Raw genomic sequence first — 27,894 nt, 5'->3', positions numbered from 1 at the left:
TCCCATATCATGCATTTAATACATGCTCCTATTAATACAACACTAGTTACAACGTTTTACCATAACTGTAATCCAGGTATGTTTGCATATAGCTAGAGATATATTTATATTGGTCAAAAAATTACGTAAGCCATGTGGTTTTACAGAGAAGCTATTCTCACTCGTATCTCCCCTTAACACAGGAAGTGTAGTAAAACTATCTATAATGCGCCTTCTTTAACACAAACCAATGTATGTTGACAATACAATATTATATATGCTAACAAGTCCCTTGTAAACAAGTGCACAACACAATTCACTGAATTGGCGTTCGTTCAAATGCCGTTACCTTCCCAGTATTTCAAACATAACTCGAGGTAAACTGCTACTAAAATGCTAGCTTAATGTAAGGTAAAAATCACCCCCAATGTAGTTAGCAGTTTTATTGTAAATACCTACCTAATGTGACTTCTTTTGACGTCTCAACTTCTTCGTCACTATGATCCACCGTACACAATGCGTCAGAACCACAAAACCAAATGCGCATGCTCTAAATAAAGGCGCGGAAAAATGGCTCTTTGTTTAGAATTACCACCGAAAGCAAATGAACGTTCTGCTCTCGACTCAAAGTCTGTACAAAGTGATGCTAAGAAATGGCACAATACAACCCTGGCCCTTCGTCGCATGGAGAGCTTGCTACTTTGTTCAGTATGGTAAGTAGCCAATTTCTTGTGTATTCTAATACGTTCACGCACCAAAATGGAATAGTGGTTCACAGAATCGAGAGCACGGAAGAGTATTGGGTATTTGGATGTGATTAGTGTGTTATGTATTGGCGCTAGCGTAGCTTTTACATCCCTTATTCTTTTGGTATGTATTCAGACAGTTTATACTGTACACCATGTTTTTTTTAGGCAAACTGCGATGAATGCAGTGGTCACACCTAGTCTTGTAATACATGTTGTGTATCCTCCAGTGGACAGGTTGAATGCAGATGGGATCACAGATACTGGCTTTATGATTCCTTTGGCACTTGCATACTGTATGCAGTCAAGGGTTCATGTCACTGTGGTTTCTGAAGTCATTTTTTCTATCCCCTGTATTAAGAGCTTCATGTATTTATTAGGGCTGAAACAAATACTAATACTCGGAGAGTACTCGTTAAGGATTTGGTGCTCGGATAGTAAAATTGGTACTCGAGTACTCGTTAAGATCACGTGACCCAGCTCACATGATGTATTTGTCATCAGGGAGTGACACACTGAAGGCTATAGAGTTTCGATTAGCATGTTTTTTTTGTCAGGGACACTGACATCAGTACTGTAATACCAAGAGTTAATAATAAGAGAGGAGAGTGTCTAACGCTGTATAGTCCTGTAATGGATGATTGCGCAGAAGTTGAACGGCTTCCTTTCTGTGTAACGTATAGGCTTCTAGTATTTGTTCGTTTCCTTACCGCCATTAGTTTAGCCGCACCGTGATGAATCCTCAAGAATATTCGAAGACTGAACTAAAGACTGAGCTGTATGTACAGGGAACAGTACTGAAGAATGCTCAAAGGTAGGGTAACATGGCGACGCAGTGAAAATTCGAAGCGATACTCCGCCTTTGGTTCAGTGTTTATTGGTTTCTCAGACGCTCTCCCCCAGAGTTATCTTCGAGGTTAACAGCCACACTTCTTTACGCAACAGAGCAATGCTCTTCGTGGTGAACTTGAACATCGAGTTGAACGCATGCCCTTATATGTCTGGGATAGCCTTTGTGGTTAAATGTGAAAATATACTAGCCAGTCTGTACATTACGCGGAAAAGAAGCCATTTAACTTCTGCGCAATCATCTGTTACAGGACTATACAGCGTTAGACACTCTCCTCTCTTATAATTAACTCTTGGTAATACAGTGTGTGTATCATTGTTGTTACTTGAAAAGCTGTAATTTGTTTTAGGTTGGTACAAAACTTGTCAAATGGGTATGACTACAAATAGCTAGTATTCGTGAGTACTCAATCGTTAACTCTAGAGAGAGTACTTGAATAGTAAAAAACCATGATTGTTTCAGCCCTAGTATTTATTATGATAGAATACTCAGCTTCTCCGTTCACTTATCTAACCTTATGTGGGTGTCTCTAGAACATACATAGGTAGTACACCAACAATAATATTTGTAGTGTTTGCATTATTATTGTGCATTTTATTATGTAGCAACAAGTTGCTAAGTAATCCTTACACGTATACCACTTGCTCTCATCACTTTTGCAAGTAAGTTGAGATAACGTAAAATATTTTAATGTACATTATTCTGATTATGGCAGGCTGGTTATAATGCCGCCAATGAAGAACCTATGTCACTCCTAATCATTTGCTCACTATTGTGGTATAACAGAAGCAGTCAATTTCGTCGCTATTATATTTTGTTAATATGTTATGTGTCTATTGCTACTACTCTGAAACAGTTGTAAAAAAAAATCCTGTATATTATTTTACCTCACTACTGTTTCCATGTCTTGTTGACACGCTGAGTTGCTTAAATGGTGACATAAGTTATTATTTTATTACAGTGGATGTATCAGTACTGACTGTGGGACCATGTGCCCAGTATGTAACATTCCAATATGGTCAAAGGATCTGCAGCCCAATTGTCAACTGTCTAATGTAGTATCATTGGTGCAGCACATGAAATGTTTAATAGCTGAAGGTAACATACTTATGATGGTATGCTCATGTGTAGATGTTTCTTATGCTTACTGGAACAGCTCCGTTTGAAAATTGTGCTGTTTGTGTAATGTATGTGATTACATCATTATGCAAACCACTTGTTTTCTAACAGAACTGAAATCCCTGGTAGCTTACAATATACAGTATCCATCACTCTATGTAAGCATGTTTGTTCACGATAACAAGAGTCTGTAATAGTAGTGAATTTTGTTTCAGATTTAGAATTGGAAACTAAACAAAGAGTTTCAATTTCTGCAGAACCTAACAGTATCAAGAAAGAAAGCACTACACCTATAGTTGTTTCTCATGATGCTGTTTCAACTGGTGGAAAAGAACAATCAATATTGTGTCAATTTAGTAAAAAGTTGAAATCTTCCAGTACTGATGCTGAAATCAAAAAACCAAATACCGTAGTGGTGAAGAGTGAAAGTAGTGATGGTAATAATAGTGGACAAGTAGCTACAAAGAAGTGGGAATTAAGAAGTATTGTAGCTGAAGAAATGACTGGAATCAGGGATGAAATAAGTCAACCGAAAACGAAAAGGAGACGGGTCTTGGCAAGTAGTACACTTAATACTCACCGTGCTCTGAAAGAGAGAAGCTCCGACTCTCCATTTTCTCCAATTTTTACAAAAACTCGAAGTTTTAAAAGAACATTACCGACCAGTAGCCTGGTCACCCAACAGGCAAGTGTATCTCATGACACCAGAAGAGGTGGGTTGGTGTATACTACGTGTACCTTGCTATTGACTTATGTATCTATATATCTATAATGCCTTAGTGAACAAGCTAAGGGTATGCCAATTTCAATCCCAGTTATTCTACATATTGCATGGCTATTGTTTGTACACGTTCATACAACATAACATGGTTACTAGGGACCAATTAAACCTCATAAAAAAAATATATGATGGTATTAGTAATGAGGTCATGAAGTACACCTTTGGGACCTATTAGCAGTGGCAAGGTGGTCATTATTAACCCTTAAGGTTACGGAATAGTTTTAAATGCGTGGGCGAAACAAATTACAAAACCTGCTTTAGACCAAGCAGGGATAAATAATTTCAGCAACTGTGTTGTGTTAGCAATACAACTAATTGTGCTTGTTTGTTTTTACTACAGAACAACGACTGTTCTTGGGTGTGTGGTACACAATAGAGCCAAAACCCAGACTAACAGATTACTGAATCCTTATAATTTCAACACAAATGGCTAAACAACTAAAATATCTAGGTCCTGTGGAAGCGATTTTTCAAGTTACTGGTTGTACAGACGTTTTATTGAACTTTTAGTAGTTTTTTCGAGTGAAACAAGCTCTTTGAAGGCTTGTATCTGAGTCACTGGGAAGAAACACGCCAAAAACGCTTCCACAGGACCTAATATACAGTGTCACTATGCCCCAGAAATGCCAATAGAGCCTACAGCTTTTGCTGTATATGGCGGAAAAACATGGTAGTGACAGCTGGAGCTGAGCGATGTATGGGATGGCTTACTTGTGTTACTACAACAAATTGTAGTGTTCCACCTGCCTCAAACTACACTGTAGCTACATAAAAACATTAAATATGAAGGGCTTCAGCTTCATTTAAAACTTTTTACGCTGCTAGACTGATTTTATGGGCTTCTCAAAAAGAATCGATAGGCATTCAAAATTTTGAATGATTGCCCGTGACTATACCGTAACCTTAAACCCGCATAATCCAGAAAACTGGGCGTAATAAATACGCATGCCTTGCACAAAGCGCTGTAACAATCGAAGCATCCAACTTATGGCTATGCAATTTACATCATTCTACTGGTGATGTAACAAGGATTAAAATTGATACTTAGGGTTTTACCCTAATGCTAAATGGTGAGGCCAAAACTAGCCGTGAAAATAACTTTTTGGTAAAGAAACATGCAAACCCTTTACATACCTTTATAAAATGGTTGATAATTTGATGGTAGTTGCTCCTATCACCTTGCAACAACTTCATTTGATTTGTTGTGAAATTTTTATCAGGCCATATATGACTCACGTGAGTAAACCCACAATCGAAAGAAAACATGTAGCAAGAATTTTGAAACACAGAAACGTGACTCATCAAGTAAGCCACTGTAGTTACAGTGTTCATTTAACCTTAGCCCTGTGAACACACTTTTAATCTATGTGTATTTGTAGACTATAAGAATAAAGTTACCCCACCTAGTGTCGCCATGTGTGCCCATATTGTGTAAATGCGTATTTCCGAAAAGTTCTCTACAGGTTTAAGGGTTAAGAGGTGCTAAGTGAAATTTCATTGTATAATGGAATCTATGTATCTAAGCTGGTTGGGCCAAAATTGTTGGTCTAATAGGTGGATGGTTGCTTTAGACACGTGTATAGTATGTTCACGCTGAGCTGAATCCTCAAAAACGATTAATAACTCATGGATGCAATTACACACGATCTAGAAATTTGGCACATTTGTAGTACTGCTTGACCCGCTAAAAATATTTCAAAATCGTTTTGTTCAAATGTTTGACAGAATATTTACAGCCAATCAAAATTTTCACAATACATTTCCTATGGAGGAAGCCATATAAGTACAGTGTCCATTACAGTAGAGCTGGGCGGTATACCGGTATTTAATCGATAATACGGTATTTTACTTGTACCGGTATCGATATCGAGCTATAATTTTAATACCGAGAAACCGGTATACCGTAAAATACCGGTGTACGTTTCGACACGTGAGTGATTATGCGCCATTGTTCTCGCCCTTGTTTTCAGAATGTGTGAACTGGTTTCGAAGGAAAACTCGACGTCATTAGTGTGGAATTATTTTGGGTTTAAAGCGGGTGAAGATGGGAAGCCGATTAATTCTGAAAAGGCCATTTGTCGTGTCACGAGCGGATGTACGAAGAAGCCAGTATTAGCAAAAGGCGGGAACACCTCTAATCTGTTAACGCATCTCAAGAGGCACCACCCGAAGCAGTATGCAGAGCTGATAGAAGCGCAGGAGAAGAAAAAGGCGAAGGATAAAAGTTCGAAAAGATCTCAAGGACAGGCAAAACTGAAAGTTGTTGACCAGTCGGCAGCGATATATGGTCGTGGTAGTAAAAGATGGCAAGAATTAACCGACAGTGTGTCGTACTGCATTGCAAAAGACATGATGCCGATTCATACGGTAGAGAAGGAAGGATTCAGAGCGTTACTGGAGCGGTTTGATTCGAAGTACGAGTTGCCTAGCCGAAAATATTTCTCCCAAACTGCACTGCCAGCACTGTATGCCAAGACAAGGGAAGCAGTAAACAAGGAATTAGAAGAGGTGAAAGAGGCAGGATACTTTGCTGCTACCACAGATTTATGGTCAAGTGCTACAAGTGAGCCATACATTAGTTACACTGTTCACTTCATCAATCGAAACTGGGAGCTGCGCAGTCGTTGTTTACAAACCATGTTTATGCCAGAACAACATACTGGTGAGAACATAGCTGAGGCTATCCAAGTAACACTGGAGGCTTGGGGCCTTCCAGAAGCACACCAAGTTTGTCTGACTACAGATAGCGGAAGTAATATTATTAGTGCTGCTGAAAGGCTAGAGATGACCAGATTGGCTTGTTTTGGACACAATTTGCATCTTTCAGTAACCAATGCTTTAAAGGATGATCCAAGACTGAGTCGAGCTGTGGGTGTGTGTAAGAAAATAGTGTCCGCTTTTTCCTATAGTTGGAAGAAGAAAAGTGAGCTATCTAGAGTGCAATCAGAGATGGAGCTTCCGCAGCATTCACTGATTACGGTAATATATACAGTGCATACATTTAATAAAATAAATTGATTACAATTGTAAATAGGTACATTATTACATGTTAACAATACTATGACACACAAATATAGTCTACACATATGTTATGACATTTTGTAAACCAAGCATGTGAGTCATGTGACAATGTGACAATGTGGTGTGGTTTCATTAGGACTTTTGGGAGTGGTTGGTTTTACTTGTAAAAGGATACATACACTGGTATTTGATTACATGTGTAACATGCCTGGTTTACAAATCCATTGTGCTTAACAGTGTAATAGGTGTATGTGGTAATGTTAGTACTTGTTCCACTAGTCCTGTGCAACAAGATGGGGATCAATGCAAGCAATGGTTGGGCGGGTTTTGGAACAAGAAAAGGCAGTACGTCAAGTTCTCAGCAACGACCGTAAAACTGCTCACCTGATTGCCACATGGCAAGATATTGAAGTTTTGGAGTCGGTAAACAAAGCTCTTACTCCACTTGCAGACCTAACAGACAGCGTCTCTGGGGAAGACTACGTCACAGTGTCATACATTAAACCACTCTTACATCACCTTAACACTGAAGCTTTGGCTGTAAAGGATAATGATACTACACTAACAAAAGATATTAAGGAAAGAATCAAGTCATCCCTCACAGAAAAGTACTGTGACAACAATGAAATCAATATGCTACTAGACGTGGCTACAACGCTGGATCCTCGTTTCAAAGCTGATTACATGAGTGCAAGTAACGTGGCAAGTGTGAAAGAGAGGATAACGGATGAAGCACTAAATGAAGAGGAAGTTTGTGCCTTGCTGAAGCCACAGTCACAAGAAGATTCTGGTGAAGTCACTGACATTGACCAAACAAGTGAAAATGATCCTCCTGCTAAGCGAAGGAAGTTATCTGAGTTGTTAAATAAAAGCAGACCGAAAGATTTAGTGTCCTCAGGAAATGAAGATTCTAGTCTAAGCCCAAAGGAAAGGATTTCCCGTGAACTGGAGAAGTATCTCCAAACCCCTCAGCTTGACATTGATGACAGTCCACTTCTTTGGTGGAAGGGTAATCAACAGATGTTTCCAGTTTTAGCGTTGATGGCTAAGAAGTTCCTGTGTATATGTGCATCAAGCAGTGCTTCAGAACGCACATTTAGCACATCTGGGAATATTGTTACACATAAACGTACATGTCTAAAACCAGCTAAGGTCAACATGCTGACATTTTTAGCTAAAAACTTATAGAAGAAGTGACAGTCAGTCTACAGTAAAAGCAATTACATATAATTGATCCTAGTATACTGTTTGTTGTTACACTTGAGATAACTAAACATGACTTATTACTATACTTGTATGAGGATGTTTGTATGTGACTATGTGTTGACAAAATACCGAGATAGCTATTTATACCGTGATATTTTATAAAATACCGTACCGACTTAAAAATTTGTGTACCGCCCAGCTCTACATTACAGCCCTTTGCTGAACTTGTAATGGAGCCAAACCATACGTGTCTGTTGTTGACACCTTTGCTGTTACTAATAATCATCTGGTTAGCTGAAATGTTAACTCTGTTGAGAAAAAATCCACTTTTAATTTTTAGCTGTTTTTCAGGGTTCAGCTCAACGTGAACATACTATAATAGTGTATAATTTCTTTGCTTAGGAAGTTTTTTAAGTTGGCCAGGTGACCTTTACAACTGTATATCCATTTATGTGAATTTGTGGATATTGTTTACTATGTCAAGATTGTAATGAGAATGAGCGATTAATGGAAGTGGAAGCTTCTCGTATTGTAAAAAAGTTGAAGACTTCAAAGAGAGTGAATCATAAAGGGGAAACAATACTGCACTTGTTAGCAATCAAGGTAAAGTCATGCCTTAGAGTAATGTATACCTCTTAACATTTACTACAGGGTGATATTGCAGGCATTGATCAACATTTACAAAATGGTGAAGATCCTAATGTGAAGGATTACGCAGGATGGACACCATTAGTAAGACATCATGGTATTAATGTTTCTAAAGGCTGCCCTTCTAGGTTTTTAATCTATTGCTAATAAAGCCTAATAGCACTTACAGGCTGTATATTTATTGGTCACCATCAATGTGCACTTATGTATGTACATACCATATAGTGGTTTTTCTTGCTGACAAATATGTTTTTAAAAAAATGGAAAGGATCACTGAGATGCAGAAGGGACATATTACTAGAGAAAACAGAATATGTTGTTCTTTGTTTTAATGGCTGTATTGACAATAACTCAAACACTAGAATAAGTAAGTCAAACAGCAGAGCGTATACGTATTCTCAAAGACAGAGAGTAGAGTCCATTCTACCCAGGCTGGCAATGTCTCTAAAGTCATGTGACACTTTGTGGTCTAAAATTTTCACACGACCTTATTGTTCTAATTAGTGCTCATGTGCAAGAATGAAAGCATCCTTGTGATATAGCCCACTATATGGTATATGGCACATTGTCCAAACTTCTAAATGTAATGTTTGATGCAGCATGAAGCTTGTAATCATGGACATCGCGCCATTGTTGAGCTGCTGTTATCAAATGGAGCACTAGTTAATATTCCAGGATATGCTAACTGTACCCCACTTCATGATGCTGTGGTGAATGGACACGTGGACATTGTAAAGTTATTAGTTAATAAAGGGGCTGACCCCAGTATTCGGTACGTTGTATAACCTAACTGTAGATGGTTACATTTTGTCGTACACATTTAGTAACAAATATGGCAAGGTAGCTGAAGATCTTACTGATAGCTTGGCAATAAAGAGAGCTCTTAACTTGTCTGGTGATGCTGAACTGCTTCCTCAAGCATTGCTGAAGTCTCCACATGTAAGGTGTATGGATACAGTTTGTATGATTGTTGTGTTGATTATCCATTCCATTTGATGTACTATAATATATTTTTACCTGTAGGCTTCTCCTATCCTCAATGGTGGTCCATTGAAAGTTGTTTTGTTGGGAACTAGTTTGAAAGTTTCTCAGAAGGTAAATAGACCACATATCACAGGTGTTGCCATATACCCATGCAGTTAATTACTTATTCTAGAAATGTGTTTCTCTATAGGCCCAATTTGTTCATGCTTCCAAGAAATTCAATGCAAAAATCTGTGATACATTCACTACTGATGGTAAGTATCTATCCTCTATTTTTGTGTGACTGTTAGTCTGTGCTTGTGTATTGTGGTATATTCTTAATAATGCCAACCATCATCATATCGTGCATACATTTGATGTAACAGCTCTCAGCTCATTTCACACTGTGCGCACATAATCATACAGTATGATAGTTAGGGACCACAAAGGAGTAGATGTGGTCCACAAAATAACATCACCCAGAAACCAGCCTCAATTTTCCCTAACGACAATGAGGCACTATTGGTTAGGCAAAACTAAGCTTATTCTAGGCTAAAATGTAAAGTTAGATGTATACCACAAGTAAAAGTTACTCATGGTAAACTGGTTTTAATAAGTACATTTTACTACTGCTATACAGCTGAGACAAGTGGCTGGTATACTAAAACCTCAGTTTACTGTTGGAAAACACTGATAGTTTATTATGGGCATGGCTTGTAGTCACCACTACACCATCAACACATAACTTAATTAAAATGCCAAATAACTTATATCTAGCTTCCCCCACATCATTATACTACACAGCGCAGTATCGGCTTTGATTTCATCAAAACAGATTAATCGGCTAGTAGCCAATATCGGCCCGATACTGATTATTGAACCGATTATCGGTGCAACACTAACCGCAGTACGTACAATGCATTCTTCGTGAACTTACCAGTGTCCTCCTTTGTGTCCCATTCATCTTTGCTGACAGCAAAAAGTGTCAATTTGGCGGTAGCACATGATGGCTTCCCTCCGTATTAACGGAAATTGTCCGTACTTTTCATAGTGGTTATTTTGATTGCAAAGATGCTTTTTGAACAGTTCTTGATTCATACTGCTGTGTAATGGGTTGAACATAGCTGACAACAAAGTGTAATGGATTTACTTTTCAGACAATAATTGATAGCTGGGGGTGCGGTACCATTTCTTTCTTTTGGTATGCGTGGATTGCAGAGGTGCTTTTCAAACAGTTCTTGATCCGAAATGCTGTGTAACGGGTTGAACATAGCTGACAATGAAGCATAGTAGATACTTCACTTTTCAGACGATAATTGATATAGCTGGGGCGTGCGGGACTATTTCAGATGCGCTTTGCATGGGGTCACCAGTCATAGTAATTATTTACAAAAAAAAGTTAACAAACAAGTACAGGGAAAAATTTGGAATTTTCAACTAGAGTAGGGACCATAGCACATCGATAAAAAGTACTGAAACAAGCTGGAGTAGTGCACGATATTAAATCACAGTAAAACAATAAGAAGTGTTATATCCCTACTGTGCTCGAGATACCAATGGAAATGCACAGTAGGGATATAACATTTCTTATTGTTTTACTGTGATTTAATATCGTGCACTACAACTTGTTTCAGTACTTTTTGTCGGTGTGCTATGGTACCTACTCCAGTTGAAAATCCCAAATTTTTCTGTGTATATATATGTAGTATTAGGGATTTCCAACTACTAAAATTTAATTCTTTTTAATAAATACTCATGCTGATTAAAAGATTCAGCTTCATAACTTAATCCTGGTAACGTTAGGTGATAATCCACCAGTAGTTCTAGTAGAGCTGGATACCATGGTTGAGACTAGGGCTCAAACGAATAGTGGTTTTTACTATTTGAATATTCTTTATTCACAACTACCGAATATTCGAATATTCTTTTTCAGCATTGGTATATGGACGAGGATATCAATAATCCTGTTGTACAAGATGTCTCTTTAATACAATTCAGAATCAACATGATTTGATCACTTATGTCATCTACACACTGATGTTATATATTTCCTTTGAAATGAATATTCGAATACCAGAAATGGTATTCGAATATTCGTTTGAGCCCTAGTTGAGACCTGTACACTGTAGCTATCAGCAATAGAAACATTTTATTCTGGCATCTACCAATCAAGCAGACGGTAAGAATGTGTACCCTGATAACATGTCCTTGGAGTCCAGGTTCTGGCCTCCGACTGACGACTGGGTATGTTGCAAATAGCCCCACATTTCATTTCCACTATCTGGCAAAATGTTTCCTGATATAGGTGTCACTCTGAGGACTGAATTGTCCTGGTAGTCCTCATATGTCATACAACTGGATGTCCCTAGCTGGTGATAAAGATTGTTCATCTTCAGGTGGATGATATCCCTTTGTGAATGCCTTCATTGCAAATGTGGTAGTTAAACAGTTTCAGATAGTTGATGTGGTTCCAACATTGTACTTGTGACCACAGTCCTCTGGTCCAGCAGACTGCTCCCCAGCCTTAGTTTGATCATCTCTGTACATAGCTGGAGGTTGTCGCTCTCTGGTAGGATACCTTTGCTCCTGAGCAGTACTCCTGGTGTCAGTTTAGCAAACTTTCATCAGTTGTTGAATCCATTACAGTTTGTGGAACAATATCAGCCACTATGCTGGGTTGCTCATCATGGATACATCATCATCTGTAAGTAAAGGATGGTCTGTTTCAGAGCAATCATCAGTATAATGAAATGTCTTAACTGGTCTTGGTGACATGTTATAACTCAACCATCTGGCACTTTTACTTGAAACAACACTGGGCCAATCGCTTTGACAATTGCCCATAGCTTGTCTTTCTGACACATTAAATATCTTTAGGAGATTGTGAGTCTTGTTGCATCTGTCTGGCGTCCTGGGCTGCCGTTTCCATACTGTAGGCTACTTGAATGGCAGCAGCAAACTTCCAACATCTTCTCTGTTAGCAACTGTTCTGTAGGCTCACTGCTTAGGCTGCACACAAAGTGATTGCGGAGAGCATCATCAAGGTAATTGCCAAACTCACAGTGGATCATCAGGCATCTTAACTCAGCAGCAAATTCTTTCACTGACTCGACAGGTGGCTGCAAGCATCAGTGGAACTTGAAGCATTCTGCTATTACTAGGGGCTTGGGTTCGTAATGTACCTGTAGAGTCTCAGTTGCTCCTGGGGTAAGTTTGTGGCTAGGAAGTTTTTCAGGTTTTGGGACTGATGGCACTCAGGAAAACAGCTACTTTCTTTTCGCCCGCAATTTCATTAACTGCAAAATACAAATTAACTCTTTCGATTAAAGATTTCTCTCTGTAGCTGATTTCCCATTGGCTGGTTTCCCCTTTAGGCCAGCAGTGTGACAATAAATTGGTGCTGTGCCTTTGTTGTCGTACCACTAACATCCCCAGAATGCAAACAGGAAATGCATCATATGTACATTCTATCCAACATTGCAGCAAGTACCATTAGAATGCAGCTCACTTGTATTTGATAGTGTTATCTCAAATTGTTACTCACTACCTGCTGTGGGTGGTATTATCACACCAGCCCAACCATTTTGTATGCTGTTGTCACCTGTGTTGTCTTCTAGTATCTTCAATTCTTACAGAAAACTTGAGAGACTGAATAGTGGCCTCAAATTGATTACTGGTCTGAATGAGCCATCTTTCTAGCTCCAGAATCACATGACTGAGAAATTGGTCATGGCAGTTGGGTAATACTTCCCCTTCTGCTGGATCTCCTCTTCCTCTAGATCTGTGTTGCTAGTCTGAGGACGAAGGTGGTGACTTCTGACGATAACAGTTGTAACTGCTCACCACCTGCAGAACCTATTGACTGGTTGCTATGCTGCACCTATAGTAAATACAATGGGATAGCCGACCTGCCATAGGTAGACAAGGTATACAAGGGATAGAGGAAACAAAATTGCTTAAAATTGTGTGGGTGTGAGTCAACTGTTCTTTTGTTGCCATTGTTTGGTCTGTTCTTTTCTGGTACTTGTGGCTGTTATTGATATGGCTTGGGGTATTGATATGGCTTGGGGTGTGCTGGCTCTTGCCACTGTACTTTGGAGGGGCACCCTCTCGACAAGGTGGCACAGGGATTGTTTTGGTCTTTGTCCTGGATATTGTTGTGACAGTATAAACATGGAAGTATTAATCTTTTCTGATAGTTCTTTCCAGTGACTTTGCTAATTCGATCTGATTCTTCCAGGTTTAAATCTTGATGCCCATGTTTGTGGGGAGAGCCTCCACTCTGCTTGCTTCCAGTAACCATGCAATCTCCAAAATTCAAACATTTCTCTGCTCTGAAGTAAAGCCAAGGTTCTTAATCTGTTGCTGAATCTCCTCAACTAGTTTGAGAACATGCAAAGCTGGGCAATCAGATTTTGAAAGTCCTTCTAGATGCTTTCACCACTCCTGAGATTAAAATGTAATTATATAACCACTGGAAATATATTTTCCCAAGAATGTGTTGATGGTCTGCCTCCAACCAAGTGATCTCATCATCTACTGAGGGTTCATTCCAGAGCTTTCTACACAAGACAAACCATCACTACTACTGCTCCGAGTCTTCACTGCAACCATGTCAGTCTTGCTTTTGTTCTTTTCCCTTTTCTCAAACTCAGACATGACATGGCCTTTCTTCTTGCAATAGTAGCATGTAGGGCCAGACTATCGCCTTGATGATTCACTGTTGTCATGGCTTCGGAGGTTGTACCGTGCTGGTGACAACGAATTCTCATTTCATCCAGACCTATTTGTACCCTTCTGTGTGTTATCTGATCCTAAAAACGCTTTACGATGAGTGAGGGTGTAGTCATCTGCAAGGGTAGCTGCTCTCTGAAGTGTGTCCACTTTCTGTTCATCCAGATATGTTTTCACTTCTGGTGGCAGGCAACTCTTAAACTCCTCAATTAAAAACATTTCTCGCAATTTCATAAAATCTCCATTAACATTCTGAGATGTGCACCATCTGTCAAAAAGCCTCTCCTTGCTACGGGCAAACTCAACATATGTTTGCTTCTCTTCCTTGACACTGGTACAAAACTTTTGTCGGTATGCTTCTGGTACCAACTCATATGCTTTAAGTACTGCCTCCTTGACCACCTGATACTTGGAGCTCTGCTCCACAGGCAACGCTGAGTAAATTTCACGTGCCTTTCCCACAAAAACACTTTGCAACAGTACAGTCCACACATCCTCCTGCCATTTCAAACTACTGGCAATTTTTTCAAAATGCATAAAATACTTATCAACCTCAGTCTCTTGAAAAGTAGGTACAAAACGCACATGCTTACCAACATCAAAGGGAGTCTCAGATGACTCACTTGTGCGACCCTTAGCAGCCATTAATTCCAACTCTTTGGCTTTATATTCAAGAGCTAACTCCTTTTCCCTTATTTCTAGCTCCTTCATCTTCCAACTGCATGGCCTTGTCCTTCTCTTGATATTCCAATTGTTTCAGTTCAAGACCTTGATCACTAACACCAGTTCCCTCTAGAGACTCCTCAGGCAAAATCTCTTCATCAACTAAGTATGCCAAAACTAACTTCCTGATTTCTCCCTTTGATTGTGATGAGTTCACAGACAGCTTGAAGTGCTGACCTAGTTCCAACAATTCTGTCTTCAATTTATGGAATTCCTCAATGTGTGGTTCCTCCAGAAAACTTGACAAGTTAAAAGACATTGCAGATAAGTGTCTAAACGAATGAACGTCTTCTTGTGAAACTCCAATTAACGCCCGCTCCACACAGCAGTCCTTTTTACTACAAAGAATGTTCTATAAGAACAGAAAAACACAGAGAACAACACAGATCAACCTGGATACACAAGTCACCTTCACGGGTACCATTAACCCGGTACCAAAGAATTCAGGGCTGGTGGTCTGGGCTAACCCAACAACCGCAACAAGAATTCAGTTGACGAATCTACTTCGGTGACAAGGCTGTTCCTGTTCGGCTCTCCCGGACAAGCCCCCAAATTCTGTTACAGACGTCAAAACAAGCTGCTCTAGCAGCAATACGGGCGACACTCCAACACGAGGTAAGCTCACGTGCACACACTAATGACTCTCTAAAAAGTACACACCATGACAGTGCAGATATTAGAAGTGATCCATAATGTCCGATGCCATCGTTTCTTAAAGTCAGATCAGCATTCTCACAAAACTCTTTGGTGTGCTAAACCTTTCAACTCTGAATACGTTCTTACTAGTGTTAGTGTTCCTGAGTGATGACTGGTTAACCTGTCTAATAATGCAACAGCTCAAGACAGCACTACTTCACATTATCAAGGTACAAGTACTTTTGCTTTTTCCTGTTCAACGATTTCTGTTCTACGTGTAGTGTATTCGTTAATTAAGCCTTTCATGTAACTGCTCACTGGTGCCCTGTTTTTCATCCAAAACGTAATTCCGGTTTTTAACATCTTATTCTATATATTTCATTTGGATTTAGCTTTCCTTGATGAGTGTTAGGATTTCTATACAATATCGGCTCTGATTTGATACCAATTTATTGGTGGAACCCTAAAAATACAGTAACTCAAAAGTTCACACCAAGAAATCTTGGGATCATTACCACCATGATGTAATGAAGATGTCCATGTGGAAATAATCTATTTTTTGCACTAATTACTGGATGGAATTTTTCGAAATAAGTTTTATTTGAAAGGACACTGAATTGCCTTCATGCAAACAAGAAGTAAACTAAGAAGGTTCGTTCATAGAAATACTAAGTTGGAAATCCCTAAGCATGTTGTGTGTGAATGTGAAGTACATATTATATTTAATACTTGTATCACTTATTATCTGTATATTATGTTATTATCTGTATATTATGTTGTTTCTATAACAGTAACACATGTGGTTACACCAGTGGATAAAGGATGTTGTCCCCGCACTTTGAAGTATTTATATGCTGTAGCTGCTGCCAAGTGGATTGTCAGTTATAACTGTAAGTTGTAAAATGTTCAGATAACTTGTATGAAAATAAATTCAGTAGCATCCTTGGCTTTCATCGGTATTTTGTCTTGAAAAATTCCTTGACGTTCTGTGATGATTGAGTAGTCAGCATAGTATATTGCCAGAAGAGGTTGGTCACATGTCATAGCCCTGTGACATATTGCTACGTGTAATTGTGCAACCAAACATTGTGCTTGAAATTGCCATCAATGTTATCAAGATCTTTTGTCGTATTCATGAAAAGTATGCATGATGTAGTGTTTGTTGTTTAGCTAGGAAAGCCACACAGTGTGTCAGGTGGCTGAAAGGAGAGTCTGGGAACCGTAGTTTGTTCGCACATTAGAATGCTTTTTATTGATACTGAGGTGTTGAGGTTGAATGGGTTGAAATTTTCCATATTGAAATTCACCAACAACAAGGGATGGATTGTCTCCCACAGAGAAATTCTTTTGGACATCTAGTACAGCAAACTATTTGATCACCATGACTGGACAAGGCAGCAGAGAAGATAAGACAATGTCTCCCGCCACAAGTAGCGTTGAAAGTCAAGCTCAGGGATTCCTGTGGGGTAGTGATTAGAGTCACTGCCACCACATTGTCAAGGTGACCTTGAGACAATTACTCACACAGAACATGTCAATATAAGCACTTTCCAGCACAACCAATTATAGTACAGGTCATAGAGCTGCCAGCTGAACTACCATGTCCTGCTACAGCAACAAATGTACACAATTACTAAACCAGCCAAAGAGTTCCAGCAGACCAAGAAAACCACTATGCAGTTTACAGAAGAGCAGTCACCACCCTATGGAAAAGCTTGGTGAGTGGAGTGTAGAAATAGCTATATACCAGAGAAGGTTGTCATTAACATCTCGTGACCTTGTGTGATAAGTGCTTCACATGGGTTTACCCTAGGCTATTTGTACCTTTGTTATGGTTGGTTACTGTGGTATAACCCGCTTGAACATGTAAGCAACTGTTCTTTTCTAAACAATGCACACCCTATTCTAAACAATGCACACCCCCTACATTGTATAGTTGCAGTAATTAAAATAATTCAGCATCTCCTGTAAGTCAAAATCTCAGACAGTCTGGAGGGTGTATGTCAGTTCCAGTTTGGGAGTGTGTCACTGGTCTGTGAGACTGTAGAGGATCTTTCATCAGCCGAAGTTTCACCCTGAATATCTGGAGTATCAGTTCTAATCTTAAATGGGTGTGATTCCTTCGCACTTCACCGGAAGGAGTTCTACAACATGATCTTGGAGTGTTGTAGAACTGTTCCTGTAATGTGCTGTCTTCTTGTCTCAACTCATACAGGCTGGTCATCAGCAATGTTCTTGTTCTGTGACGTTTGTCATACTGGGATCTCTTGTACTGCTCATCTAAATTTCTGAAGTTTTTGGTGTGCAACCATCTAGGTGTCAGGTTCTTTGTTATCTGAGGAAGCTCCATCCTTATCTTTCTCCCCATCAACAGTTCTGCTGGGCTCAAGGAATTCAGTGATGTCGATTGCGAGCTTCATGCTCAGTGTGATGGCTTGGAGCATTTAAAGTCGGAAGTGTTTGTGCAAGCATGTCCCACATGTCAGAAAACTACGATACCTGCTAAGGAGCCACTGCTGACCACACCTTAACCCTCGTACCCATGGGAATGTGTAGCAGCAGAACTAAATGGTTCTACTTATCTATTAGTGGACTATTCTTGATTTATAGAAATACAGAAGCTAAACTCCACTACATATGCTAGCATACTTACTCACCTCAAGGCTATCTTTGCACAGTTTGGAATCCCGGCTGAGATGATATCAGATAATGGACCACAATTTGCTTGAGGAGATCCATGAATTCTCACGTGCTTATGGCTTCAGGCATACCACAAGTCCCTACTACCCTCAAGCAAATAGAGTGGCTGAAAGGGCAGTGGGGACTGTGAAATGTTATTCCAATACTCTGCTGACCCATATAAAGCTCTCCTTAACTACAGAGCAATACCACTGCCCTGGTGTTCACTCATGCCCCTCATGGATCTTATCTAATGTCATTTGTCTCGTTGCTGTTGACACCACTCTGGACTGAAATAACAACAGGTTACCACTCAAAGTCAACTCACCTCGATACCTCCAGTACTCTTTCATCTCTTTTGGTAGTTGGTTTCGTGCTGGCCATCTGGACTTGCAATATTGGACTAACTTTGAACAAATTCTGTCTTCTGCCTGGGCATTCCAATAGCTGTTCAACGGTATGGGCCCGCTGGCAATGTGGCTGTGACTTCTTGTACAAATTTCTCAATTTCTTCTGGTGAGCAGGAAGCTGTATTACTGGGTAGTTCATTAATAGGGACTCTAGACAATGTTTTTGCTGTATAGAGAGTTTTACATGGTACATGGTGGATTGTATAGTGAAACCTCATTACTCGAAGTCTGAATCTAAGGACATGAGGTGGCAGTGTGTCTAGACTCTTTCTTCCTAAATTGGTACCAAGGGTTTGTGGTCAGTTTCCAATATAATGTATTTCCCCAGAACGTATTCTGAAAGCCTCTCCACAGCCCATGTCAATGCCAAGGCTTCTTTTCTATCTGGGCATAATGCCTCTGTTTCTGACAGAGTCCATGAGGCAAACGTAACAAGTTTTGTTGCTGTTGTTGCTGAAACAAGACAGCTCCCAGACCATGGCTCTACATCATACAAGGCCAGGACACGGTGTGTGGAAATTTCCTCCTTCAGTTTGTGAAAGGCATCATCCTGAAGAGTTGTCCATGTCACTTTGAAACTCAAAAGTTCTCTTAGTGGTTTGGAGATCTGTGCAATGTGTTAGGAGAAAATTTGCTCATTTGATTCACCATCCCCATGAACTGTCTAAGTTCAGTGACTGATGTGGGAACAGACATCTTTTGTGTGGCAGTTGTCTTTTCTGGATCGGGTGAAATACCATTTTGATCAATAACATGACCCAAGAATGTTATCCGTAAAGTGACATGTGTTTTCATTCAGTGTGATGCCAGCTGTCTTGATCCTTTGAAGGGTAGCATGTAGTCTGGTGTTGTGTTCTGTGTCCTTGCCATAAACGTCAATGTGACAGAGTACACCTGGGAGATCCGAGAGGACCTCATTCATTTTATGCTGAAATATTTCAGGTGCAGTGGAGATCCCAAATGGAAGCTTGTTGAAACAAAATCTCCCAAAGGGGGTAATAGAGGTAATCAACAGCTTTGATTCAGATCTGCCAGAACCCACTATTGGCATCAAATTTGCTAGGTCCAGAAAGTTGTGCTAATGTCATGTCCACTTTGGGCATAGGATGTACTTCCCTTAATACACTTTCATTAAATCAACACCTATGTGTACAGCTCCTCCATCTGTGGGAACAACCACCATTGCTGCACACCAAGGGGTTGGTGCTTCCACTGGTGATATAACCCCCAGGCTCTGCATGCATCGTAACTCTGCTTGTACCTTTGCTCTCAGTGGTAGTGGAATGTTTCTAGGCATTTGGATTGAGTTTGATTTTGTATTCTTGTATGAATGTTCCCAGCCCAGCGAACAAAGAAACATTATACTCTTTTGAACTGTACATACATACATTCACTAACAATTTGAGTTCTTTTATAGCTGGTAGTCCAAGAAGATTATTCTTGAGTTCATCAATTACATGAATATTCTGTGTACAAGAGTTGTCTCTGTAGCAGAGTGAGACTGGCAGCATACCAAGTACCTTCACTGAGAACGATCTGGTCTGTAAAAGTAAATGTCTGGCTTCATCAGTTGTGTGCTGAGGTTCAAGGACTTCCAGGTTGAAGTTAACACTGCTGTAACCTCTGTGTCCACTTTGAAGGTAATTGGCTTTCTCCGAATCTCAATTGTGATATCCCATCATGTGTTGCTCTCTGTACTATTAACAGTATCAAGGTATGAACTTAGGGACTTCACCATGACTGTTCTGTCTGAGGTATGCAATGATGTTGCACCATAGAACCTGTATTGCAGTTACTATCTGGTGAAAACTTTCAGTATGCAACAGCCCATGTTGAGGATGAGGCCTGATTAGATGCTAGTGCTAGGGGGGGTTGAGTGGTCATCAACAAAAGGATTGTTTTAATGTAGGAAAGAACATCCTTATAGCTTGGTGCTGCAGTGCTCCATTATCTTCTCTTTTTACGGTCAGCTATCAAACGCTTGCATGGAGCTCGTGGCAGCCCAGTGGTGATTGGGGCACAACATCTGAAGATCAAGTGCTTCCTTACATTAGTTCAATCTTTTTGTTCAGCACTTTACCATCTAGTGCTGGGGGTGGTGGCAAGGGGTGCTGGTAACCCCCGGGAAAAATAAGAAAAATGCTTTACAAGGCTGGTCCTCATCTAGGAATTTGCCATTCCAGGCTGTGTGTGTGGTCTTCATTGACCCTACACTCTACAGTTTCTTCCATTGCTTTGTGGGTTATGAAGACAGCCAGTATTGAAGCTCCAGTCTGCAGCAGTTATGAAACTTACTGGACATGAACTGTGGATCACTTGTCCAACCAGCTGTGCTGCTAAATAACTCTTTCTGAACCATCATTAGTACTTATTTTTTCCCATGGGAGGCGGCCAAGTTCTTCGATGACATGTCTTGACAATCATTGACTACTTATATAGTGTTAGATAACAAGTTAGTTTGACACTGTGCACATTGCAAAGTCATGTTACCTACCCTATGCTATCACCAGTAATGAAATGGTGTGAAATGCCTTGTTGTTTGGTATAGCTACTTCATTACATCCTTGTACATTTAAGTAGTGATGAGTCAGCAGCATCTGTGTTGAATGTGGTCCTTATCAACTGACAGGGGAATGGTACCATGCTTACCAGTATCATTTTCATGGTCAGATACTACTAGGCTGGGAAGTCTTTTTAAGGTGACAGTTTTCAGCTATTGGCACTCCTCGTTGTCATTACAGTTGTAGTCTGATTTTGTACTCTATAAGGCACTCAAGGTTTATCTAGGGTTCTACTCCAATGGCTGAGTACTCATACCCTGAGTTGTTTTCCTGAAAAGAAAGAAGAAAAAACAAGTGTATAGGGTAAACATTTCTGCTACCAATTGGCTAACTACTACTCTGTTGAGGTTACTGATGTGTACTCTGAAAACTACACTGTATTATCTACATACAACTCCTTTGAGTTTTACAAGATTAGTTTTTTGACAGTATTGTGCAAAATCACTGTCATAGCTGTTTAAAAATTTGGGCATATGCATATGCCCTGAAGGAACAACAGTTGACTGGTTGGCCTGATACCTGAATGCCACCAGTCAGTCAGTTCAAAGGTGAAAATTGTCGAAAGTTATTTAGATTGATGTGGGCCATAGATATATGAGGGTTTGATGTGCACGTGAGGAACATGGGACTTCTAAACACCTTTTATTGTGCAAGTGGTGCAGGGGTACATGGTTAATCTCTGGCAGCTAGGTGGTTATTGGTCAACATTACCAACACTGTAGTTAGATTCTGTGTAGATTCTATGTCTTTGTCCGTCATTTTTGGCTAAAAGGTACTTATGTGCATCTATGGGATAAATTTGTTACTAAGGTTAAATGGTTAGTACCATTTTATCAAAATTTTTTGTTTAGCAAACTGGCATAATCACAGGGAATCTTGGTTTTGATGGTATCCCTTTTTCTGTGGCCGAGATGTACTGGAAAATTCTCCTTTCACATCTTTCCAGTCACACTTGTGGTCTCCAAATTCAATAATACCTAAGGTTTCTTCAATATAAGATGTCCTTTCCATAGCTAGCAGGCATTTGAATTGCATATGTAGTTGAATATTTTTGCATTGAAGCTATAGAAATACTAATTATAGGTAACTAAAATCTCCAAATGTTCTTGCACCATATTTCTTAATGAACCTGCTGATAGTATTTAGGTCCCCACTGCACCAAACACCTCCTTCAGCTCTTCATTGAGTTGGGTGTTCTACTGAGTACTAAATTTTCTACTTCAGTGTTGTTGTTTGGCCTCTCCCATGTCCATTCTTCTAATAAACATATGTGGTGCTTATAAGCTCCTGCAAATACTGTTACAAGCTGATTGTTGAATCTGTTGCACTTGTCCCTCATACATAGCCTATTCTGGATTGGTTGAGTGTCTGTGTTGTTGACACCATATTTTCTGATGAAGATATCAATAGTACTGAAGTCACCCTTCTTTAACCTACAGTACCAGGGTGTTATGTTGTAGGGTTGAGCCTAAAGCGTAATACCTTAACTGGTGTATTGCGGTTTTTTTGGTAACAAATCTGGTGGGGTTGAGCAGTAGTATTTAAATTGCATCTTAGGGGGCATCAGTTGGTCAAACTGTTTCAACTGTGGTTTCAAAGTGCTAACGTATTTTGAGCATCAATAGCCACTGAACTTCCAATACCAGTGGGTTGGCTTTCATGGATTGACTCGTCAATAACACCTGGTACCTCTATCTGTAACTTGTTTTGAGAGGTATAACAGTCCTTTATCTGCAGTTGGAAATCTCAGCTTTTAGGTGTCGTGTGGGATAAATTTGCAAAACTTACTTTGGTTGTAGTTGGTAACCATTTGATCACAAAATTGCACATCATTTTTGCATTGAAGCTATAGAAATGCTTACTCTACTTTAGGGACAATGTTCTTGACAAACTTGTTAATGGTGTTGATGTCTCCATTCTTCACAGCACCAAACACCTCCTTCAGCTCTAAGCTATAGAAATACTTCCTATATTTAACAATTATAGGTAGCAATGTTCTTGACAAACTTGTTAATGGTGTTGATGTCTCCATTCTTCACAGCACCAAACACCTCCTTCAGCTCTAAGCTATAGAAATACTTACTATATTTAACAATTATAGGTAGCAATGTTCTTGACAAACTTGTTAATGGTGTTGATGTCTCCATTCTTCACAGCACCAAACACCTCCTTCAGCTCTAAGCTATAGAAATACTTCCTATATTTAACAATTATAGGTAGCAATGTTCTTGACAAACTTGTTAATGGTGTTGATGTCTCCATTCTTCACAGCACCAAACACCTCCTTCAGCTCTAAGCTATAGAAATACTTACTATATTTAACAATTATAGGGAGCAATGTTCTTGACAAACTTGTTGATGTCACCATTCTTCACTGCACCAAACACCTCCTTCAGCTCTCCAGAGAGTTTGATTTTCTACTTCACTGTTGTGTTTTCCCAACCGCTGTAGTTAAATGCTGTACTTAGGTTAAATGGTTAGTAACCATTTTATCAAAATTGTTTTTTTTTTGGCAAACTTGCTTAATCACAGAGAATCTTGGTTTTGATGGTATCCCTTTTTTTCTGTGGCCGAGTTGTACTGGAAAATTCTCCTTTCACATCTTTCCAGCCACACTTGTGGTCTCCAAATTCAATAATACCTAAGGTTTCTTCAATATAAGATGTCCTTTCCATAGCTAGCAAGCATTTCAATTGCATATGTAGTTGAATATTTTTGCATTGAAGCTATAGAAATACTAATAATAGGTAACTAAAATCTCCAAATGTTCTTGCACCATATTTCTTAATGAACCTGCTGATAGTGTTTAGGTCCCCACTGCACCAAACACCTCCTTCAGCTCTTCATTGAGTTGGGTGTTCTACTGAGTACTAAATTTTCTACTCAGTGTTGTTGTTTGGCCTCTCCCATGTCCATTCTTCTAATAAACATACGTGGTACTTATATGCTCCTGCAAATACTGTTACTCAAACCAGCAAACTGATTGTTGTACTCATCCCTCATACATAGCCTCTTATGGGTTGGTTGAGTGTCTGTTTTGTTGGCATCATATTTTTTGATGAAGACATCAGTGGTATTGAGCTCACCCTTCTCTTCCTGCAGTACCAGGGTGTTATGTTGTAGGGTTGAGCCTAAAGCGCAATACCTTATCTGGAGTATTGTGGTTGTTTTGGTAACAAATGTGGTGGGGTTGAGCAGTAGTATTTGCTTTATAAATTGTATCGGTTGGTCAGCCTGTTTCAGCAAAGTGCTAGTAGAAGGCAGCACTTCCAATTCCTCCAGCGAGGTAAAGGAACTTAAAAATGTTATTACCATTTGTGAAGAAAGCCATCATGAATGTTACACAATCCAGAACTTACTACCAGAAAAACTTGACTAGTATAACGTTTGTATTATTGTGAGCATCAATAGCCACTGAATTTATAATACCAGCAGGCTAGCTCTCTTAGATTGACCTATTTTCAAAATGTTACGCTTAAAAAATCAACATACAAAAGTTAGCTACAGTTGATATCACATGCCACTTAATTTTATCAGCAAATCATATATCTGCTTCCTCTTTTCCGATGTTGGTGAGAACCACTGGTTGTAGTTGGTAACCATTTGATCAAACAAAATTTATCATTTTTGCATTGAAACTATACAATCTACCTAACAATTACAGGTAGTAATGTTCTTGACCACTTGTTGATGTCGCCATTCTTCACAGCACCAAACACCTCCTTCAGCTCTCCAGAGAGTTTGGTGTTGCTAAATTTTCTACTGCAGTGTTATTGTTTGGCCTCTCCTGTGTCCATTCTTCTAATAAACCTACCAACATATCATGCATAAATTAAATACTGTTATACTCAAATTTGCAAGAAATCTTCATGTACATTTGTCTCATATGCAGCCTCCTTGGTTGATTGAGCGTCTACGTTCATAAAAATCCACATAGTGGAGTAAGCATCAAGATGGTTATAATACCGTCATTGTTACTAGATCTAGCACAAGGTCTTTTACTCCTTTTTCTAGTACCCATCATCCAACATTCATTGCTGTTAAACAGTGTAAGGCAGCAAGTCACTCAGTCACAGTCAGGGTCGAGCCTAAAGTACAGGACCTTTCCTATAAGCACTGGTGTATCAAATGTGAGCAGTAGTGTTTACGTATCTGATCTGTCGTATACTTCAACTCTTTATGTATGTAATGTTCCTCCTCCTTTGACTTTTTCACAGAAACTTGGTGCCTCAGCAATCAGCTGCATGTAACTGTTATTTTGAGAGGTACAACAACCCACTGTCTGAAGTTGAAAATCAGGTGTTCCTGGTGGACTGGTGGTAAATCACATGCCGTACGTTGACTCACATTGAACTCTTTTTAAAAGTGGATACATGGATAGCACTAGTCCTGTAGTGATGTACATCACCTTGGCTACATGATTAATGCATTGTGTGCTTGTATGTATAATATTAGAAATTCTAAAACATGCAAAAAATCATAAGAAGCATTTACGTACAATGCATTTACGTACAATGCATTTGGGTATGAGGGCAATTTTTCATACCACTATGTCACCTGATACTGTTCTCACTGATGTGTTATTCCCCACCACCCCAGGGATCACTGATAGTTTGTCTAAGAATGAATGGGCTGATGAGACATTGTATGAAGTCAGAGGATGTACAACTTCAACAGAGTGTATATGTAGTGAAGCACCTAGAAAGTCCAGAGAAAATCTTGCCAAAGGAGTAAGCATGGATACACGTACACACACACACACAGACCATGTCTTTTGAAAACAAATTATACCAAAGAATGGTAGGCTTTTTTCAAATCAGCTAACTATTTTTCCTCTCAAAATGTTTACTTTGTGTATGCATGCATGTATGTGCATACGTACGTATACTTGATGCACATTCACTTTGCTGTTTTTTGTAGGCTCCAGGGATTTTTGATGGCTGTCAATTTTATTTTTATGGTACTTTTATACCACCCAAGGCTTCAAAGGAAGACCTGACCTACCTTGTCACGTTGGCAAACGGTGTGATACTCAACAGGGAACCAAAGTCAGACAATGATGATATACAAGCAGTGGTAGAGTGGCCGTATCATTTTAAAGGCAAGGATTGTTTATCAAGTACCTTCATTGTGTATGATCCATGGTCAAAGAGTGTTCCAACAACAACCGAACTACATGTAACTATTGTACCAGCTTCATGGATATTAGACTGTCTGTCTCATTTTGAGTTGAAGTTGTAAATATCTTGTTACTTTTCAATTTATACAAATGTATTTATACAGACTTATATAATAGGGGTTTGTCAATGTAATGTAAAATGGGAAATTTTTTTCTCATGAATTAACTGATACAGTAAAACCTCTATAATTTGATGTTTGTTAGTGCTCAAAATTGACAACTATTGTATCAATGGAAATTCTGATAATGTCACCAGATTAGTGAGGATTTTGGTAGTATTATAAAAATGCAAACTGTCTGGATTAGAGAGGTTTCACTTGTAATGCCTAACTTGGTGAATATTTCTTTGAAAGTGTTGGGGGTAATGCGATACTTATGTAACAAGTTATGCAATATCATTACTTTTTGTGGTAACCAAGTAATATAATGAAATATGCTATAAAAACTAGTAATATGACTCAAGTTACTCTACTTACAAATGTAACACATTCCCTAAGTAATGAAGTTACTGTTACAAATCTGATATAAAGTAATTTTGTATGTTACTAATCTACTGAGTAACGAAGCCCACCTAGAATTAATGAATGGAAGCTTATTGACCAGTTTCTTTCTCTTGAATACAATTATAACCAAGATTTATACACTGTCCAACAACACAATCGTAGTGATAGTTGCACATGTGACAGCTTAAGGCAAAGTAATATATTATTAAAATGGATGGTCATGTTCAAACTTGACAATACATAACAGTTGGCACATTTTCCTTAAATCAAATCTTCATTAATTTGTCATGTACTAACTAGTTTGATAACAGTGCAGGGAACATAATTTCCTTCCCTGGGCTAAATGGACTCCCCTTACCACCAGCACTGGCTGGACAGCTGGCACTGAACAAATCACTCAAGGGTGCCAGAGTCAAATGGTGAAAAGCAAACTCTTTGAATCAATTCATTGTATGTTTGATGTTTTCTTTTGTGAATTTGGTAGCACCTGGACAGTGGGGAACAAGAATAAAAGTGCACAAAAGGATTAAACACCCTAGCATTTAAAAAAAAAACACTACAGTGGAACCTCTCTATTAAGGGACCCAGAATTTTTGGCCACTTTTTGCTATAATACAGAGGTTTTCCTCTTTCAGAGGTAGAAAATGTATTAACCAGACCTGTTGGGATCAAACTTTTTGTCCTTATTATGGAGGTTTTTTCTATTGTATCCTTAATTCGGGGAGTTTGTTAAAGAGAGGTTCCACTGTACCTATTTCGACCCCAAAAGTACCTAGCAACAACATCAAAATGAACACCATCTCTGTTGGCTGTAGCATATCTGAGAGGCTTATGATCTAAAGGTTGAAGAGCAGGCTCAATACCAACATCACAAGACATGGAAATCCTTTCCACATGCACTATAAGTCTGAGGCAGATTCACTGGCTGCCAACCAAATCTTAAACACAGAGCATCACTCCCCTTTGGGTAAAGCAAACCCATGTTTAGCAATTGGAAGAGTTGTTAGCCAACATGACGAACCTCACTCTTAGGCAGCTACAAAGGCCTGTCACAAATGTGGAGACAGACGTTCAAAAAGTAAATCAGCCTGAACAGGTAAATCACTTTGGTACAGAGACAATTATAGTTCTTTTAAAACCCCAGTGAAAATGTCAG

At 39.2% G+C, this 27,894-nt stretch overlaps 4 protein-coding genes across 24 annotated transcripts in view; 2 read left to right on the top strand and 2 right to left on the bottom strand.

The window, feature by feature from the left end:
• The window catches only part of LOC136249408 (cyclic AMP-dependent transcription factor ATF-1-like), a 34,091-nt gene extending 15,382 nt beyond the window's left edge, over nucleotides 1–18,709 (bottom strand). For 2 of the 4 annotated variants that reach the window (XM_066041401.1, XM_066041402.1), the window contains exon 1: nucleotides 329–444. In XM_066041401.1, coding sequence (XP_065897473.1) covers nucleotides 329–348 — 20 coding nt within the window. In that variant the 5' untranslated portion in view covers nucleotides 349–444. Of the gene's footprint in view, nucleotides 1–328; nucleotides 586–18,063 lie in introns of those variants that run through there. The other 2 variants (XM_066041403.1, XM_066041404.1) reach the window with 2 other exon arrangements.
• On the top strand, nucleotides 524–26,349 carry LOC136249404 (BRCA1-associated RING domain protein 1-like). 4 transcript variants are annotated; one of them, XR_010698196.1, is made up of 13 exons: nucleotides 524–692; nucleotides 2,181–2,237; nucleotides 2,537–2,673; nucleotides 2,910–3,407; nucleotides 8,187–8,305; nucleotides 8,354–8,434; nucleotides 8,950–9,122; nucleotides 9,175–9,289; nucleotides 9,374–9,445; nucleotides 9,525–9,588; nucleotides 16,198–16,296; nucleotides 16,345–16,434; nucleotides 25,656–25,787. XR_010698196.1 is itself a non-coding variant. In XM_066041393.1 (13 exons), the coding sequence occupies exons 1-13, from the start codon at nucleotides 550–552 to the stop codon at nucleotides 26,295–26,297; spliced, it is 2,010 nt and encodes a 669-aa protein (XP_065897465.1). In that variant the 5' UTR covers nucleotides 524–549; the 3' UTR covers nucleotides 26,298–26,349. The 4 variants fall into 4 exon arrangements, 2 of the variants coding, with proteins under 2 accessions (XP_065897465.1, XP_065897466.1); XR_010698195.1 differs by having other exon boundaries at nucleotides 16,342–16,434; XM_066041393.1 differs by lacking the exon at nucleotides 16,345–16,434 and adding an exon at nucleotides 25,977–26,349 and having other exon boundaries at nucleotides 25,656–25,786.
• On the top strand, nucleotides 5,283–7,900 carry LOC136249405 (E3 SUMO-protein ligase ZBED1-like). Its single transcript, XM_066041396.1, has 2 exons — nucleotides 5,283–6,454; nucleotides 6,776–7,900. The coding sequence occupies exons 1-2, from the start codon at nucleotides 5,447–5,449 to the stop codon at nucleotides 7,682–7,684; spliced, it is 1,917 nt and encodes a 638-aa protein (XP_065897468.1). The 5' UTR covers nucleotides 5,283–5,446; the 3' UTR covers nucleotides 7,685–7,900.
• LOC136249412 (proline--tRNA ligase-like) overlaps nucleotides 20,909–27,894 on the bottom strand; it is a 64,587-nt gene continuing 57,601 nt past the window's right edge. Inside the window, exons 2-9 of one of the 15 annotated variants that reach the window (XR_010698198.1) lie at nucleotides 23,294–27,225; nucleotides 23,179–23,238; nucleotides 23,064–23,123; nucleotides 22,949–23,008; nucleotides 22,845–22,902; nucleotides 22,539–22,787; nucleotides 21,145–22,489; nucleotides 20,909–21,092 (exon numbers count right to left, since the gene is read on the bottom strand). Coding sequence is in view for 1 of the 15 variants with exons in the window: in XM_066041409.1 (XP_065897481.1) it covers nucleotides 21,279–21,326; nucleotides 22,845–22,902; nucleotides 22,949–23,008; nucleotides 23,064–23,123; nucleotides 23,179–23,238; nucleotides 23,294–23,424 (417 nt within the window). In the remaining 14 variants the exon portion in view is untranslated. The other 14 variants (XR_010698197.1, XR_010698203.1, XR_010698200.1 and 11 more) reach the window with 14 other exon arrangements.

Source organism: Dysidea avara, chromosome 3, assembly GCF_963678975.1.
Source record: "Dysidea avara chromosome 3, odDysAvar1.4, whole genome shotgun sequence".
NCBI classification, from domain to species: domain Eukaryota; kingdom Metazoa; phylum Porifera; class Demospongiae; order Dictyoceratida; family Dysideidae; genus Dysidea; species Dysidea avara.
Note: the sequence above shows the minus strand (reverse complement) of the source record. Positions and strands in the feature narration are given on the sequence as shown.

Excerpts from the sequence above, each read along its gene's own strand:
- LOC136249404 (XM_066041393.1), top strand. The coding sequence starts at position 550 with ATGGCTCTTTGTTTAGAATTACCACCGAAAGCAAATGAACGTTCTGCT. Across the intron at positions 2,238-2,536 it reads TGCTCTCATCACTTTTGCAA|TGGATGTATCAGTACTGACT; the intron begins GTAAGTTGAGAT and ends ATTTTATTACAG. Across the intron at positions 9,290-9,373 it reads CATTGCTGAAGTCTCCACAT|GCTTCTCCTATCCTCAATGG; the intron begins GTAAGGTGTATG and ends TTTTACCTGTAG.
- LOC136249405 (XM_066041396.1), top strand. The coding sequence starts at position 5,447 with ATGTGTGAACTGGTTTCGAAGGAAAACTCGACGTCATTAGTGTGGAAT. Across the intron at positions 6,455-6,775 it reads CGCAGCATTCACTGATTACG|TCCTGTGCAACAAGATGGGG; the intron begins GTAATATATACA and ends TTGTTCCACTAG.